General features: G+C 40.7%; 1 protein-coding gene across 2 annotated transcripts in view; it reads right to left on the bottom strand.

Annotated features, from left to right (window-relative positions):
• Positions 1 to 15,627, bottom strand: part of EPG5 (ectopic P-granules 5 autophagy tethering factor) — a 122,854-nt gene that overhangs the window by 71,616 nt on the left and 35,611 nt on the right. For both annotated transcript variants that reach the window (XM_065932637.1, XM_065932635.1), the window contains exons 14-19: positions 12,939 to 13,103; positions 11,223 to 11,342; positions 10,302 to 10,561; positions 7,213 to 7,353; positions 546 to 690; positions 160 to 357 (exon numbers count right to left, since the gene is read on the bottom strand). In XM_065932637.1, the coding sequence (XP_065788709.1) occupies positions 160 to 357; positions 546 to 690; positions 7,213 to 7,353; positions 10,302 to 10,561; positions 11,223 to 11,342; positions 12,939 to 13,103 (1,029 nt within the window). The remainder of the gene's footprint in view (positions 1 to 159; positions 358 to 545; positions 691 to 7,212; positions 7,354 to 10,301; positions 10,562 to 11,222; positions 11,343 to 12,938; positions 13,104 to 15,627) is intronic.

Genomic DNA, 15,627 nt, shown 5'->3' on the forward strand with positions numbered 1-15,627 from the left:
CCGTGCTGGCAGACTATGGTTTCTCGACAAGACACCGTTAAGGCAAGGCTTCAAAAAGGCAGTGGGCATAGAAGAGTACTAAGAAGGATGCATGTGGGGAACCTCCTTAGAAGGCTACTGTCTAGCTGATGACAAAGAAAAATTCCACAACAGGTTTACCTTATGTTGCTGGTAGAGCAATTTCTGCACACACTCTTCTTGCATCAACTGAAAAGCTGTTTTACACAAATGGTCCATGAGGAAGAGGATGGGTTGTTCCCGGTACCAAAGATGTTGGCTTATGAGAGCCTGAACCCAGAACTCCAATACAGCTACTGGGCCCACTTCATTGGGCTGAGTGCTTACAGAAATGTGGGCCTATGGAGAAAGGACTCAGGTGATGAGAAACCTAATAACCAGCCTCCCACCCGTAAAACTCAAATAAAATAACGTCTAGCTCCATTACAAAACCCAGATCTGTTGACTAACACATAGACGTGCTAGCACCAGGGGCATCTGATAGGAAGGCAGGCGAGGGCACGTTTAGGGGCTGACGGGACCCTGACCTGGATCATGCTGTTGAGAAGCTTCACGTTGTCCCCGTGGCTGGCTCCTGTCAGGTGCTGGGCCACCTTGTGGGTGACCTGCTGCGTGACCCCCTGGGGGACACCGCTGTCCAAGTGCAGGAACAGGAGGAGGTGTGACAGAAACCTGCGGGGCACACAGGACACGCTCTTTACCGCCCGATCGGAGGTCAACAGAACTTCCAGTGGCTAATTACTGACGAGAAACAAAAACACTGATATGGTCCCATTTTTATACTAAAGCTCTATTCAGGGATTCTGATAAAAATCATCAGGAATTTCAAAAGAATAAAGTCTTCCAGTTTGACGTGGGTTAAATCTACCCACCTATAAACGTGCAGTGAACAGGTCTAGGACACATAAACCTGTGCACGTTCAAGAGCATTAGAGGGAAAACATCCAAAGCACCACTCCATCCCCTTCCCACTCCTGAGAACAAGAGCAGAGACGTCTGCAGAATCACCTTGCAATCTTTCACTGGGTGTCAATTCCACACGAGGCGGCATACGGGACACTGGGGGGCAGGGGGAGGGGGGTGTGCAGACAGCACAATTCAGTTACAGACCCACTCCCTGGGTGCACCAGGCTCCATGCTCACCTAGGGCCTTTGCCTCTGCTGGGTTTTCTGCCTGAAACACTTCTCCCACACCTAACTTGACCAACTCCTACTCGTTGCTCACCTCTCATCTGCAATGTCCCCTCCTCAGAAGAGACTTCCTGATCCCCTGCCGCACCTAAAACATGTCTAACCCATGAACCTCTCCCACAGCTCCACTGTTTTCCTTGACGGCACTTAAAACTGGGAACTGCATCCTGAGGATGTGATAACTTCCCATGTGCCTGAGGGCACGGCCCGGCCTGCACGCGGATGGTGGCAGTGCAGAGGCTGCGGCTGAGTGAGGCAGCGTCCCACTTCACAGGTGCACAACACAGGCCAAACTCCACTCGAGTGGAAAAGAAAAGCCATGACAGGACCGGCACAACGCAGCCTGTACAACCATCCTCCCAGGACTGGTCAATCCCACAGACACAGTGACAGGCGCTGGAGAACAGATGAGTCAGACCAATCAGGAATCACTATAAGGAATAATGATAAAGAGAAACATCTGCCTTTGCCTAGTTCTCTCTGTAGTCATGCAGTTTCATCCCCCTAGTGTACACCTGCAAGAGAAAGCCTGAAAGAGACAGAAGCAGGGCCAAGGGACCTGGGAGGGCAGATACACACAAAGAGAAGCACTAACCCCCCACCTCTCAGCTGTGCAACTACTGCATGTTGGGACGGCTAATTACCGGAAGGGCTCTCCTGTGCGCTGTGGAATGTTTAATACCACCCCTGGCCTCTATCTACCAGGTATCAGTAGCAGCTTCCCTCAACTGGCCCCTAAATCCCCCTCTCCCAACCACCTGCCCAACCTGCCCCACCCCAACCAGGCTGTGACAACCAAAATGATCTCTTGTTGTTGCTACTGTTGTTTAGTCACTAAATCAAGTCCACTCCTTGCGATCCCATGGACTGTAGCCCGCCAGGTTCCCCCAACCATGGGATTTTCCAGGCAAGAATACTGGAGTGTGTTACCATTTCCTCCTCCAGGGGAATCTTCCCAACCCAGGGATCGAACACACACCTCCTGCATTGCAGGCAGATTCTTTACCACTGAGCTACGTTGATCTATAGACAATATCAAGTGTCCCCTGAGGGTCAAAACTCCACAAGTTGAAAACCACCACTTCAGAATGACCTGATGTTATCATGAGCCTTGTTTCCTCATCACATGAGCCAAAACATTCCCTTCCTGGCAATAGGTATGTACTGGATTCTCACCATGTGCGATTAAGTATCTTAATTCACACCCATCCTTAATTCTTTTTCCTCCCTAAGCACCTATTTCTTTTACCATGATTCCATATACTTCTGCCATATACAGTTGAGCCTTACACCCACAGGGCTACGGGTATTGATGCTCCCATGCACTTGAAATTTGACTTCCCCCAAACCTTAATAGCTTACTGCTGACCAGAAGCCTCATCAACAACATTAACAGTCAATTAACACATATTTTGTTTGCTGTATTATATACTATATTCTTATCATAAAGTAAGTTAAAGAAAATATTATGAAGATCATGAGAAAATACATTTACAGTACTGTATTATTTCCACTGATACTGTAAGCTTACATCATCTGTTTACAAGGTGAATCATCTGTCAGCACCTACAGCAATACTGCTTTATATGCTATAAAACACTGTAGATGCTACACCTATTAACACCAGACAACAAAAAGGAAAAGTGTGAAAAAGAAATTCACATTTACTTACAGGTGCAACAATTCATGCATTAATAATGAAGAAGCAGCAATATGACTGTTCTATGGTAGCCTCGTATAATCAATATGACAGTTTCAAAATCATCTAGCCTGTATACTGAATGATTCGTTATAAAAATTTTATCACCAAGAGTATGGCAGTCATATTCATAATACAGTACTGTAAATGTTACATTGTCTTAAGAACCACTTATCTGTGATGACAGGTGGATATACCATTTCTCCAGTTATGAGAGAGAAGCATACTGTACAGTAGTATAATTCTTTGAAAAGCGAAGGTATACAACTAAGAAAGTTAAGAAAACTAACACATTATTAATTTTACATTAAATGTCACTCACCTCATGCCTACATAAGGAGAGGTTATAACACTAGTCTCACACAGCACGTCCTACATGATGAATACTAAGGTGATGAGGATGATGACTCAAAAACGTCTCACACAGTTCTTGCCATACAGTTGTCAGATTTTCACACAAAGACACACACATACCCAACAGGTAAGTTTATCAGTGTAGAGCATTATGACTATTAACTGTTCGTTAAGTGGAAGCGGATCATCATAAAAGTCTATCTTCATACCGTCACACTGAGCAGGCTGAGGAGGAGGAAAAGGAGGGGTTGGTCTTGCTGTCTCAGGGGTGGCAGAGGCGGAGGAAGCAGAGGAGGTGGAAGGGGAAGAGGAGAGGCAGGCACACTCAGTGTAACTTTAGAGAAATACACTGAAATCTCTGACTTCTTTGCTTTTTCATTTCTCCCACAATATTTCTATACAGTATCAGTCCTCCTTCCCCATTTGCTTTAGTTTCAGTGCCTGCATCATAGAAGGGTTCGTGTTGTAAAAGAAGTCAAGATCAGTCTTCAGTGATTGGAACCTTCTGCCAGACTGTCTACTGTTAACTGTTTTCTAGGGCTTCCTTGGTGACTCAATTGGTAAAGAATCTGTTTTCTAGAGCTGCTTCTTCTACTGCTTTTTCCTCATCATCTGGCACTGATTCAGAAGCACCCGTGTCAATCAAGCCATCTTCTGTTAACTCCTCTGGTGTGGGGTCTATTAGCTCTTGAATTTCTGCAAGATCCATTTTTTGAAACCCTTCCCCCACCCCCAGCCCCACCTTCTTTGCGATATCTACAATCTATTTCATGATTTCCTTGACTGGCTCTGTCATAAACCATGAAGTCATGCACAACCTCTGAACACACTTTTCTCCAATAGGAACTTATTGTTTTGGGCTGATGGCTTGCAGGGGCTTTTTCCTCTCTTTTTAAATATTTATTTATTTGGCTTTGCTAGGTATCAGTTAGGAGAAGGCAATGGCAACCCACTCCAGTACTCTTGCCTGTAAAATCCCATGGACAGAGGAGCCTGGTGGGCTGCAGTCCATGGGGTCACTAAGAGTCGGACACGACTGAGCGACTTCACTCTCACTTTTCACTTTCATGCATTGGAGAAGGAAATGGCAACCCACTCCAGTGTTCTTGCCTGGAGAATCCCAGGGATGGGGGAGCCTGGTGGGCTGCCGTCTATGGGGTCGCACAGAGTCGGACACGACTGAAGCGACTTAGCAGCACAGCAGCAGGTATCAGTTGAGGCATGCGGGATCTTTAGTTGTGACATGCAAACTCTTAGCTGCAGCACGTGGGATCTGGTTCCCTGAATAGGGATCGAACCCGGGCCCTCTGCATTGGGAGCACGGAGTCTTAGCCACTGAAACACCAAGGAAGTTCCTTTTCACGCTTGTTTCTATAACAATGGCATCTTGAATGGCATAATCCTTCCAGATTTTCACGATTTTCTCTCTGCTAGGGTTCTCTTCCATAGCATTGACAATTATTTCCATAAAGTATCGTATATAAAGCCACTGAAACACCAAGGAAGTTCCTTTTCATGCTTGTTTCTATTAACAACAATGGCATCTTGAATGGCATAATCCTTCCAGATTCACGATTTTCTCTCTGCAAGGGTTCTCTTCCATAGCATTGACATTCCATAAAGTACCATGTATAATGAGCCTTAAAGGTCCTTATGACCTCCTAATCTAGAAACTGAATTAGAGATGGTGTGTTTGAAGGCAAAGAGATCACTACGAAGACTTCAGTGTTGAACTCATGAGGTTCTATATGTCCAGTATCAAAAGAACTTCAAAAAGGAGTCCTTTTCTGGCAAGGCACTTCCTGACTTCAAGGACAAAGCTTGAAGGAACTAATCAAGAAAAAGGGTTCTCTCTACCCAGGCCTTCTTGTCCAACCGAAAGACTGGGAGCTGGTGTTTATCTTTTCCCTTCAAAGCTGGGGGGGCCGGTCAACAGGTTTGCAGATAAGGGCAGTCCTGATGGTAATCCCAATTGCACTTACACAAAACAGTAGAATTAGTGTATCCCTTCCTGCCTTCAATCCTGATGCCTGCTTCCCTTCCTTCCTTGCTAACAAATGTCCTTTGTAGCAATTTTTTTCCAGAATAGGGCATTTCAACTGCATTAAAAACCTGTTCAGGCAGAGATCCTTTCTCCTCAATGATGTTTGTAATGGCATCTGGAAACTCGTCTGCTGCCTCGGTCGACAGAAACTACTTCTCCTGTTATCTTGACATTTTAAAGCCAAACTACTTTCTAAAATTATCAAACCATCTTGTGCTGGAATTGAACCCTCCAGCTTTAGAGCCTTCACCTTCCTTTTGCTTTAAGTTGTCATATAACAACTCTGACTTTTCTCTAATCACATTAGGACCTGTATGTGTGTCTTTCTTAGTGCTCAAATAAAAGCTGTATTTTCAATATGAGATAAAAAGGTGTTTCACAAGAAGTGCTATGTTTCAGTGCCTGCTGGTATAGCTGCAGTGACAGCTTCATGAATTTCCTTTTCTTTCTTTTTACAATAGTCCCTATGCTAGATTCATTTATCTTGAAATGACAGGCAATGCAGCTGCAGACCTCAATCTATGGTACATATCAAGCAATTCAACTTTTTCTTATAACGTCATGACTTTTCTCTGCTTCTTGGGAGCACTTTCAGAATCATTAGAGATCCCCTGGTGTTATTTAAGGCTTACAAGTATTGCACTAAACACAATGAAAATGATTCCAGAACTGCAAGAAGTCACTTATTACTGTGATACACCATTTACTGGAGAGACAAACTGCTCACATGGAGATGATTAGCGTCACACACAGATTAGTGTCAGGTGGACTCACTTGAGTGCACCCTGATAGCAACAAGTGCATGCATGCATACTCAGTCATGTCTAACTCTTTGTGACCCCATGGACTATAGCCCTCCAGGCTCCTCTCTCCATGGGATTTTTCCAGGCAAAAATACTAGAAGTGGGTTGCCATCTCCTCCTCCAGGGGATCTTCCCCCCCAGGGATTGAACCCACATCTCCTGCGTCTTCTGCATTGCAGATGGATTCTTTACCTCAAAGCTACCTGGGAAATCCAATAGCAACAGGACGTGGCTACAAAATTATTACAGTAGTACAAAATGTACTAGTTAATTTATGCAGCTATAAATTAATACTGTATCTCTAGGTTTGTTTCTATTTCTCTCAACTCTGAATAGCATCATGTATGGCCTCTGCTTGTGTGTTTAAGTGTTGATAAATTTTAACTTTTTCTAATAGATTTGTGTATATGTTATGGTAGTATATGACAGACTAGTATCCAGATATATTTTACACATTCATGCATACTTTTTTCCAATATTTGTAGGCTACATAATTCATCTGTGAATTTTTTCAAATTGTCACAAATCTCCAAAAAGTTTTCTAGTATATTTATTAAAAAATATCCTACACAGTTCAAACCTGTGTGATTCAAGGGTCAACTGTAATGCAAATGCAATCTGTATGCCCTACTGTGGCCTTGCCAGTATTTTCTTTCATAACTTTGTGATTACCTCAAAAGTCTTATTTTCTCACAAGATTATGAATGTCTCATGTGATGAGCACCTTTCTGTGTATTTTCTCTGTTTATAATACTGCCTCATGCACACTGCAATTAAAGGCAATATGTTTTGCTACTATTACAATAGCAAAGCCATCTGCTGCTCAAGGTCAGAAGCAGTATTCCCAGTCTCAGGGAAACAGCCACCCTTTTCAATACTATAAGCTATCAAGCAATCCTGAATTAAATGACAAAAGGAAGTATCTTTCATAACAGTAAAACTGGGATCATTACTAGAGTCTTCGTTCATCACTCTGCATTCTCAACTAGGCAGGAAGTTTTCTGCTTCGTAAGAAATAAACTATTGAAATACCATTGTCTATATTATACTTGAAAAACCAGAGGACACAGTCATTTTGTATTTGCTGTGTGTTCTCCACTTACTGCTCATTCTTTAGAAGGTAATACTGGCAAGGGTAGAACAAAGGCAGAATCTTATCCAGGACATGGACCACTGTTCTCAAATGCCTCGACTGGACCAGAATTCCCAAGAGTGGGATGCCTTCTGCACAAAACTTCTCAATGCTACGGAAAAAGAAAAAACCAATGAGCATATAAGGTAGTCAGTTCATAAAATGATGTCCTTTTAACGCACTATCAGCCTACAAGCTACTCGGATTATTTCAGGTCTCTAACACATTTATAAATAGCCAAATTTCACACACAAATGCTAGAATCATAACCCTAGGAGAAGGCAGCTTGGGGTGGAGAAACAGATGAGAGAGATTGAGAGGTACAAACTTCAAATTGCAAAACAGATGAGTTATGGATATGAAATGTACAGTGTGGGAAATATAGTCAATAACTATGCAATATTTTTTATAGTAACATAACTAGACTTTTCAGGTGACCAGTTATAAATGAATAGAAATACTGCATCACTATGTTGTACAACAGGAACTAACACAGTGCTGTAGGTCAATTATACTTCAAAAACAAACAAACTCATGGAAAAAGAGATGAAATTTGTGTTTACCAGAGGCCAAGGCTGACGAGGAGAGGGTTAGTCAGGGAAGGTGGAGAGAAGGGAAACCAGGTGAAGATGATCAAAAGGTAAAATCTTCCAGTTATCAAATAAATAACGTAATGTACAACATGATAAATATAATTAACACTGTTGTACGTTAGATATACAAGTTTTTAAGAGAGTAAACACCAAGAGTCTTCATCACAAGAAATAAAAATATTTCTATTCTTTAATTTTATATCTACATGAGATGATGGATGTCCACTAAACTTGTGATAACTTCATGATGTATGTAAGTTAAATCATTATGCTGACAGCCAGGACATGGAAGCAAATCAGATGTCCATTTACAGATGAATGGATAAAGAAGATGTGGTAAATAGATACAATGAAATATAACGCAGCCATAAAAAGAAAAGAATTTGAGTCAGTTGAACTGAGGTGGATAAACCTAAAACCTGTTATACAAAGCAAAGTAAGTCAGAAAAGCAAATATCGCATATCAACGCATATAAAGGGAATCTGGAAAAATAGTACTGATAAAAAACTATTTGAAGGGAAGGAATAGAGATGCAGATGTAGAGAATGAACTTGTGGACAGAGCGGGGGAAGGAGAGAGAGGGACAAATTGAGAAAGCAGTACTGACATATATTCACTATCATGTGTAAAACAGATAGCTAGGGGGAAGCTACTATAAAATACAGGGAGCCCAACCTGGTGCTCTGTGATGACCTGATGGGGTGGGATGGTGGAAGGGGAGGGAGGCTCCGAAGGGAAGGGACATATACATATAATTATGACTGATTTCTGTCGTTGTACAACAGAAATCAATGTAACATTGTAAAGCAATGGTCCTCCAGTTAAAAAAATTTTTTAAATCATTATGCTGTACACCTTAAAACTTATACAGTGCTGTATGTAAATTATATCTCAATAAAACTAGAAGAAGAAAAATAAAGAACTATCTATGAAGTACAAGTTTTGGAGATAGAAAGATAAACAAGACAATACCCCTACCATGTCCCTACCATCAAGAAACAGAGCCCCTCAGAGGAGGGAGAAGTGATTACATATTAACATGCTAAGTATGCTCCTCAGAGGGCACAGGAGGTGCCAGGCAGGACTGGGTGACCCACAGGCAGAGTCTTCAACACCGCGCGCCCTCATCACCGGGGGAAGGTGAGCATCACCACTCTGCTCCTTAGCCAGGACGTCTTTTCTAATTAAGACTCCTCTCCGAAGCCTAGCTCCTCCATGATGGTAGTCTGCTCTAGTGATCCCTCCTTCCTTTACCTCTCCTCTGCCCACACTCTTAAGAAGTTCTCAGTCTAAGCTATACACTAAGAATCACCTAGAGAACTGGCCCCCAAACCAAACAGATCAGGATTCTCACTCTCTTCACTGTATTAGTATTCAGTTCCATCCCTAGGTTGGGAAGATCCCCTGCAGAAGGGAAGGGTTACCCACTCCAGTATTCTTGCCTGGAGAATTCCATGTACAGAGGAGCCAAGCAGGCTATAGTCCATGGTGTCATAAAGAACAGACACGACTGAGCGACTTTCATAGCCCATGATTATATTGTTCAGTACCGCCGATTGTTTTATGTCTCCCATGTCCACTAAGCTGTCAACAATCAGAGGCCATATATCTAACACGTATCTACTTCATAACATAGGCTGAACACTAACAGCTCATATGACAACTGGCATCCCACTGAAAACACACTGAGTGGGCAATAACATTGAAATCAGATGCTAAAAAGGTGCTACAGTTAATCTAAAACACAAGAATCACAAAGTATAAGTCAAAGACATTTTAGAAAACTTGACAGGCTAGAAAAAATTAATATACTGTAGGAAAATGATCTTTAAAAAAAAGGATTTTTAACCAATTGATTTCATGCCTTCAGTCACTTACTACACCAGATTCAGTCTTCATCACAAGAGATAAAATATTACAAGAAAAATATGGTTCCTGAGTCCTAACCTCATAGAATATCTTCGATAAAATTAAACAGACCCCTACATTACAGTGTGATAAATACTATAACAGAAGAAACAGACACAGCTACGGGCTCATACAAGAGAAGCACTTGACTTGATCAGCTAATTCATCCCTTTGATGGACTAAGCCCTCTAGCTAGGAAGCCTGAGTTGGGCTGCCATCACTTGAAATAAAACTCAGTACAGGTGACCAACTATTTTTATTTGGTCATTATTCTGAGGAAGAGATTCTGTCTACTGCTGACATAAACATTCCACTCTGGGTGAGAGGTATAACTCGCTTCATAATGCACCCAGGTGATTTTCTGTCACAGATCCATCCTACATGAATCTGAGCAGTATTTACCCTTGATAAGCTGTTAATTGAAGCTTATCATTTGGCCCTGATTACCCCTAGAGAGATCTGATAGAGACCTCAGACCTTGGGATATGAAAAATGAAGTTGGGGGAATCACTGACTACAAGGTTCCGCAACCCTAGAAGTTCAACCCAAACACTGTACCTGTGGCCCACAGCCGTCATAGCTAAGGCCAGATAACAGCCAATGGGCATGCCCGCCTTCACAGCCTTCAAGAGAGGATGAAACGTGGGTGACTCTGTCATTTCTGGCACAGTGCTGGAGAAGGGAACAGTTGCGCAATTCTGCTGTATTCCATAATCATTTTTGTGCAGTTTTAACCTCAAAATCAAGTTCCAGGCCCACTGGTTAAATGAGGTCTCAGGTGTCTCTCCATATCGAACAATACTGGCCAAATATGAAACCTAAAACAATTATTTATTTTAAACCACATTATTCACATAACCATTAAATTACTAAGCTCACCCACCCATCTCTCTTTGTCATCAATAATGCCCTCAAAAGAAAGGACACAATGCTTACTGATACTCAGTGCTTATAGCGCTAAATTAAAGCAGTTTCTCACCCATAACTGACCACTTCTGCTTATTTGTTAGTCACTTCGTGAACCTGATCAAGGTCAGCTCACGCAAGACTAATAATATGAAACTTGGTATGCAACGAATGGTGTGCTGGTAAATAAATTTAACAACAAGTTGGAGTTTAGGGGCTCATTTATAGGGTTTGCCAATTTTGGTAGTTTAAAAAAAAAAAATCCCACCATGGTCAACTTCAAGCCATCACAGATTAACAGCCAGGCTTGCAAAGTTCTTAAAAATGTAATAGTCAGTTCTCCCGAGCCAGTACAAGCCAGCATCAGCCCACCACCGTAGATCAACTCAAATTCCACAATATTAAAATGGTCATATATAGACTACTTCTTAAAGAAAAATCTTTTTTCACCCATAGAACTCAATTTCAATATCTGAAATTGCCAGAAATGTTCTTAGGAAACCTAAGAGTAAATACTGTAAAAGTCATTTATAATAAAGACTTATGTCCTCAATAAAGAAAAGAAGGAAATACCTGCTTCATACTTTCAGAGAGAAGCCCAGCATATGGTTTCTGTGCAAGGTACTTCTGGTATGCTTCAAGAACCATTAAAGCGATTTCAGCATGGACTGCTTGATCCAGATGAAGAGTCCCCTTTTAAAGAGAAAAATAATCACAAACATGTCATCTTGATTTTTTTTTGTTGTTATACCTTTGAACTGAAAGGTTAGGATTTAAAAAAAAAATCCTGGATGCAGAAGTTAAATTTTCCAGAGCTCACATCTAACAATGAAATTATAAAATGACAATAGGAAAAAATTTTAAATATTTAAAGAACCGCTACATGGCACCAGTTAGGTGTGAACCTGAGTCAACACCAACTCCAGTTATAAAAGGTATCTTTGAATGCAACCTTCAACCCCGACTCTAAAATCTCTATAAATACTTTAGGTTACAAGTTTAAAGGCATTGTTAAGAATCAGGAAGATGTTTAATTATTATTAACAAAACAAGAGGGTAATAATTTATGTCTACATTCCCTTTTCTTCTGTCATCAGTGAAAATATTAAAAAGACTCAACAACACATAAAATACTCCTTCAGGAGCTTGAAGTTGCCTACCAATTCTCCTACCCAGTCTTCCTTTGCATCTGACATAACATATTCCTTAACCCTCTCAGAGAAGAGGACTTTCCAAACACTAACAAAAGAGCAAGGCAACACTCATGTGGACTGGACTTTGTATGCAGCTCTCTGGGAGAAGAGGGTGGAGGCTTCTGTTCACAAGTCAGAGAAGGTGAAGGTGGAGGAGTCTCCTGCAGCTCTCACCGACCAGCACTTGAGAGAGAGAAGACCCAGCTAAGCCCAGGAGCAGACCAGGTGGTTAGGGACAGCCTGGGGACAAAGCTCCCTGGTTCAGGTTCCTCATCTGCACGACAGGGGTCATGTTCACACCACCGCACAAGATGACTGCAAGGACTAGACGACTTGCTCAGAACAAAAGCTGGCAGACAGGGCTGAGTTCTCTTCTCTTTCCCTTTAAAATATTTAAATATTTTGATCAAGGAGCTAACTAATAAGGCCGAGGTAAAAAGGAAGATTTTGACAGAATTCCTTGATATGGCATCTTACAAGACATGATAGGTAGCAAACTTTTAATAATAATAACTACCACCACTAAGACCCTGACATGTGCCAAGAACATGTTTCCTGTGTCCCAGCTTGCTGAAACCTTACAGCAACCTTCTGAGGTAAGCCTATCAGTGTGATGTTTACAGACGAGCAACTGAGGCCCAGGGAGTTGAGGAAGCTTGCGCACAGTCACACAAACAGGAGGCAGCAGAGCTGGGATCAGAAGTCAGGCAGGCTGACTCAGAGCTCAGGCTCTTAACCAGGGCACAGTGTTCTAGAAGACAAATCTGGCGACACACAACACAAAATGTAAGAGGAAGGAACACCAGAGGCAGGAGAGGCAACTAGGAGGAACTGCAGTGAATCGCCAGAAATAAAACAACAGCAACAAATGATCCAAGGAGTAAGGGAAGAATTTTCAGTGTGGAACAATTTGTCTTCACTAATAGGATGCTCACTCTGCAAAACAGAACTCAGTTAGAGGAGATCCTAAATTCTGACACAGCTAAGAGAATTTGTAGGTCTTGCAAATGATGTTTAAAAATGTTAATGTCTGAGAAAATCTTTCTTTAAAACTGATGTGTGTGGACAGTGTTTAGGGAAGGTTTTTAACACATACCTGTTCACCAAATCCCCAATTCAGGCCTTCTAGAATAACACAGGCCAATTTATTCTTCACCGATGTCAGGTTATAATTCAATAACCAATCCCGAATCACAGCTATCTCAGAGGCAGAAGGTCGCCAAAGATACAGAGGTAGTTCTTTAAACAAGTATAAAGAAACCTTATTTAAAAGAAAAATTATAATAATTAAAATCAAAATTTAACGACAATCCTATATTACTACAATACTACATTATTAAAGTGCTTACAAAAAGTTTTCTCCAAAAGGAAGTGGGGTTTTGTTTTTTAGACAATGAAATGAACAACCAGATCAAATGAATATAAATACTAATGATACACCAAAAGCACATTTTGCAATCCTTTGTAAAGGTCAAGCTGTTTTCCCCATGTAAACTGGTGAAAAGAGAAGGTGAAAGTCACTCAGTCATGTTCGACTCTTTGCCGCTCCATGGACTATACAGTCCATGGAATTCTCCGGACCAGAATACTGGAGTGGGTAGAAAGCTGTTCCCTTCTCCAGGGGAGCTTCCCAACCCAGGGATCAAACCAGATCTCCCACATGGCAGGCGGATTCTTTACCAGCTGAGACGCCAGGCAAGTCCCTGTAAAATGGTATACTTCCATTTTAAAAAAATCACCACAGTAGGATTCAAATTTAGAGTCATGACAAATCAGCAGAAAGGCATTCATTTTACAAAAAGACTTAGCACCTCAAATAATTATTTCTCCTGTGGGATTTAAAAAATTATTTCTATTAGCTTTAAAGCATTCCAGGAAGTAGATACAAGAAATGGAAAGGGGTAAAGATAAGCCAAGATCAACCAAGAGCTGATATTTGTTAAAACTGGATGACAGGTACACAGAAATTTATTATACTCTTCTCTACTCTTTATATACTTGAAAAATTCTGTACAAAAATCCACAGCACCACTTGTAAATAACAAATCCATTTGCAAAGTAAGATACAACTGGGTTCACTTAATACAGTCTGCTTTAAGCAAGAATGATCAGAAGAGCAGTTCATTTTATGTTGTCTAGAATAGTGCTGTCCAAAGGAAATCTAAAGCAAGCCACAAATGTATTTTAATTTCTCTAACAACCATTTTTAAAAGTCAAAAGAAGCAAGCAAAATTAATTCTAACAACGTATTTCATTTAATCCAATATGTCTAAAACAGTATTCCCATGTCATTACAAAAGATTACTGAGATATGTTATTCTTCTGTTCATATTAAGTCTCGGAAACCCCATGAGTATCTTACACTCACAGCACATCATAATTTGGATGAGCCATATTTCAAGGGCCTATTCTACACTCACATCGGCCTAGTGGTTACTCTATTGAACAACTCAGCTCAGAACATATATCCTAGCATTTTTCAGGTTCCTGCACTGCTCCATACTGGAGGCAAACAAAATCTGCAAGGCTAGAAGGAATGAATCTGAAAGACTTTTTCTTTCCTAGGTATGTGTGCAATATGTGTGTGTGTACTTAGCTAAATTTTCATAAGGATTTGTAATAAAGGTCTTGAATAACTGAATAAACAGTAACCAAGCAATCTAACACATATAAAACTTCTTTAGCTTCTGAGCATCTGACAAAAAGAACCAAATAATGGTACTAGAACAAGATCTGTCCAGAAAAGCACCTATGCCCAGCCACACAAAATAATAGTATAACATATATCCACCAATCAAGAATGAAAGCGAATTAACCAAGAAAGACCTCATGGACATTAAGAAGCTAAAAAGGGACTGTTACAAAAACTCTATGGCCAGTAAATTCAACTAGTTAGAAGAAACGGAAAAATCTCTTTAAAAATATAAATTACCAAAACTGACTCAGAGAAGAAAAAAACTACTTAAATTTTTCAATTTCTTATCAAAACACCTCCCACAAAGAAAACCCAAGACCCAGATAACTTCGCTGGTAATTGCTATCAAACATTCCAGGAAGAGTTTTAGCAATCTTACAAAATTTCTTTGAAACAACAGAAGACGAGGAAAGGCCTTTCAACTCGTGTTACAAGGCCAACATGACCCTGAAACCAAAATCTAACAAAATAAAATTATAGATCAATATTTGCCATGAATCCACAATAAACAATAGCAAATTGAACCTAGTAACACATAAAAAGATTAATATACTAGGATCGAGTGGTTTTTATTTCAGGAAACAATGATGGCTCAACATTTGACAATCAGTCAATATAATTCATCATTTTAACAGAAAAAAGGATAAAAATCACAGGAGCATCTCAATGAATGAAGAAAAAACAACTAAATACCCATTTATGAAAAAAGAAATTTCAGCAAACTACAAATATAAATGTCTCAGTCTCCCAGAGAGTATAAATGAAAAGCCTACAGCTAGCATGATACTTCATGGGGAACTTTGGAACCTTTTCTGCTATGATAAGGAACATGGTAAGGCCACATTTACTACCTCTATTTCATACTGGAATGAAAGATCTAGTTCATTCAATAAAACAAAAAAAGAAATGATTAAACAGGAAGAATTCTAGTAAGGATTCCAAAAAAAACAGAACTTAATGTATTAACAACTATTCCTAACCCAGGGCGATTTCCACGCATCTACAGCACAAATGACTTTTTCTCTCCTGCTGGGCCTCTAGAACAAAGTTACTTTCAGACACACCCCAACTGTGTCAGTGAACGTTTAGG

Source organism: Muntiacus reevesi, chromosome 4 (assembly GCF_963930625.1).
Source record: "Muntiacus reevesi chromosome 4, mMunRee1.1, whole genome shotgun sequence".
Lineage (NCBI taxonomy): Eukaryota > Metazoa > Chordata > Mammalia > Artiodactyla > Cervidae > Muntiacus > Muntiacus reevesi.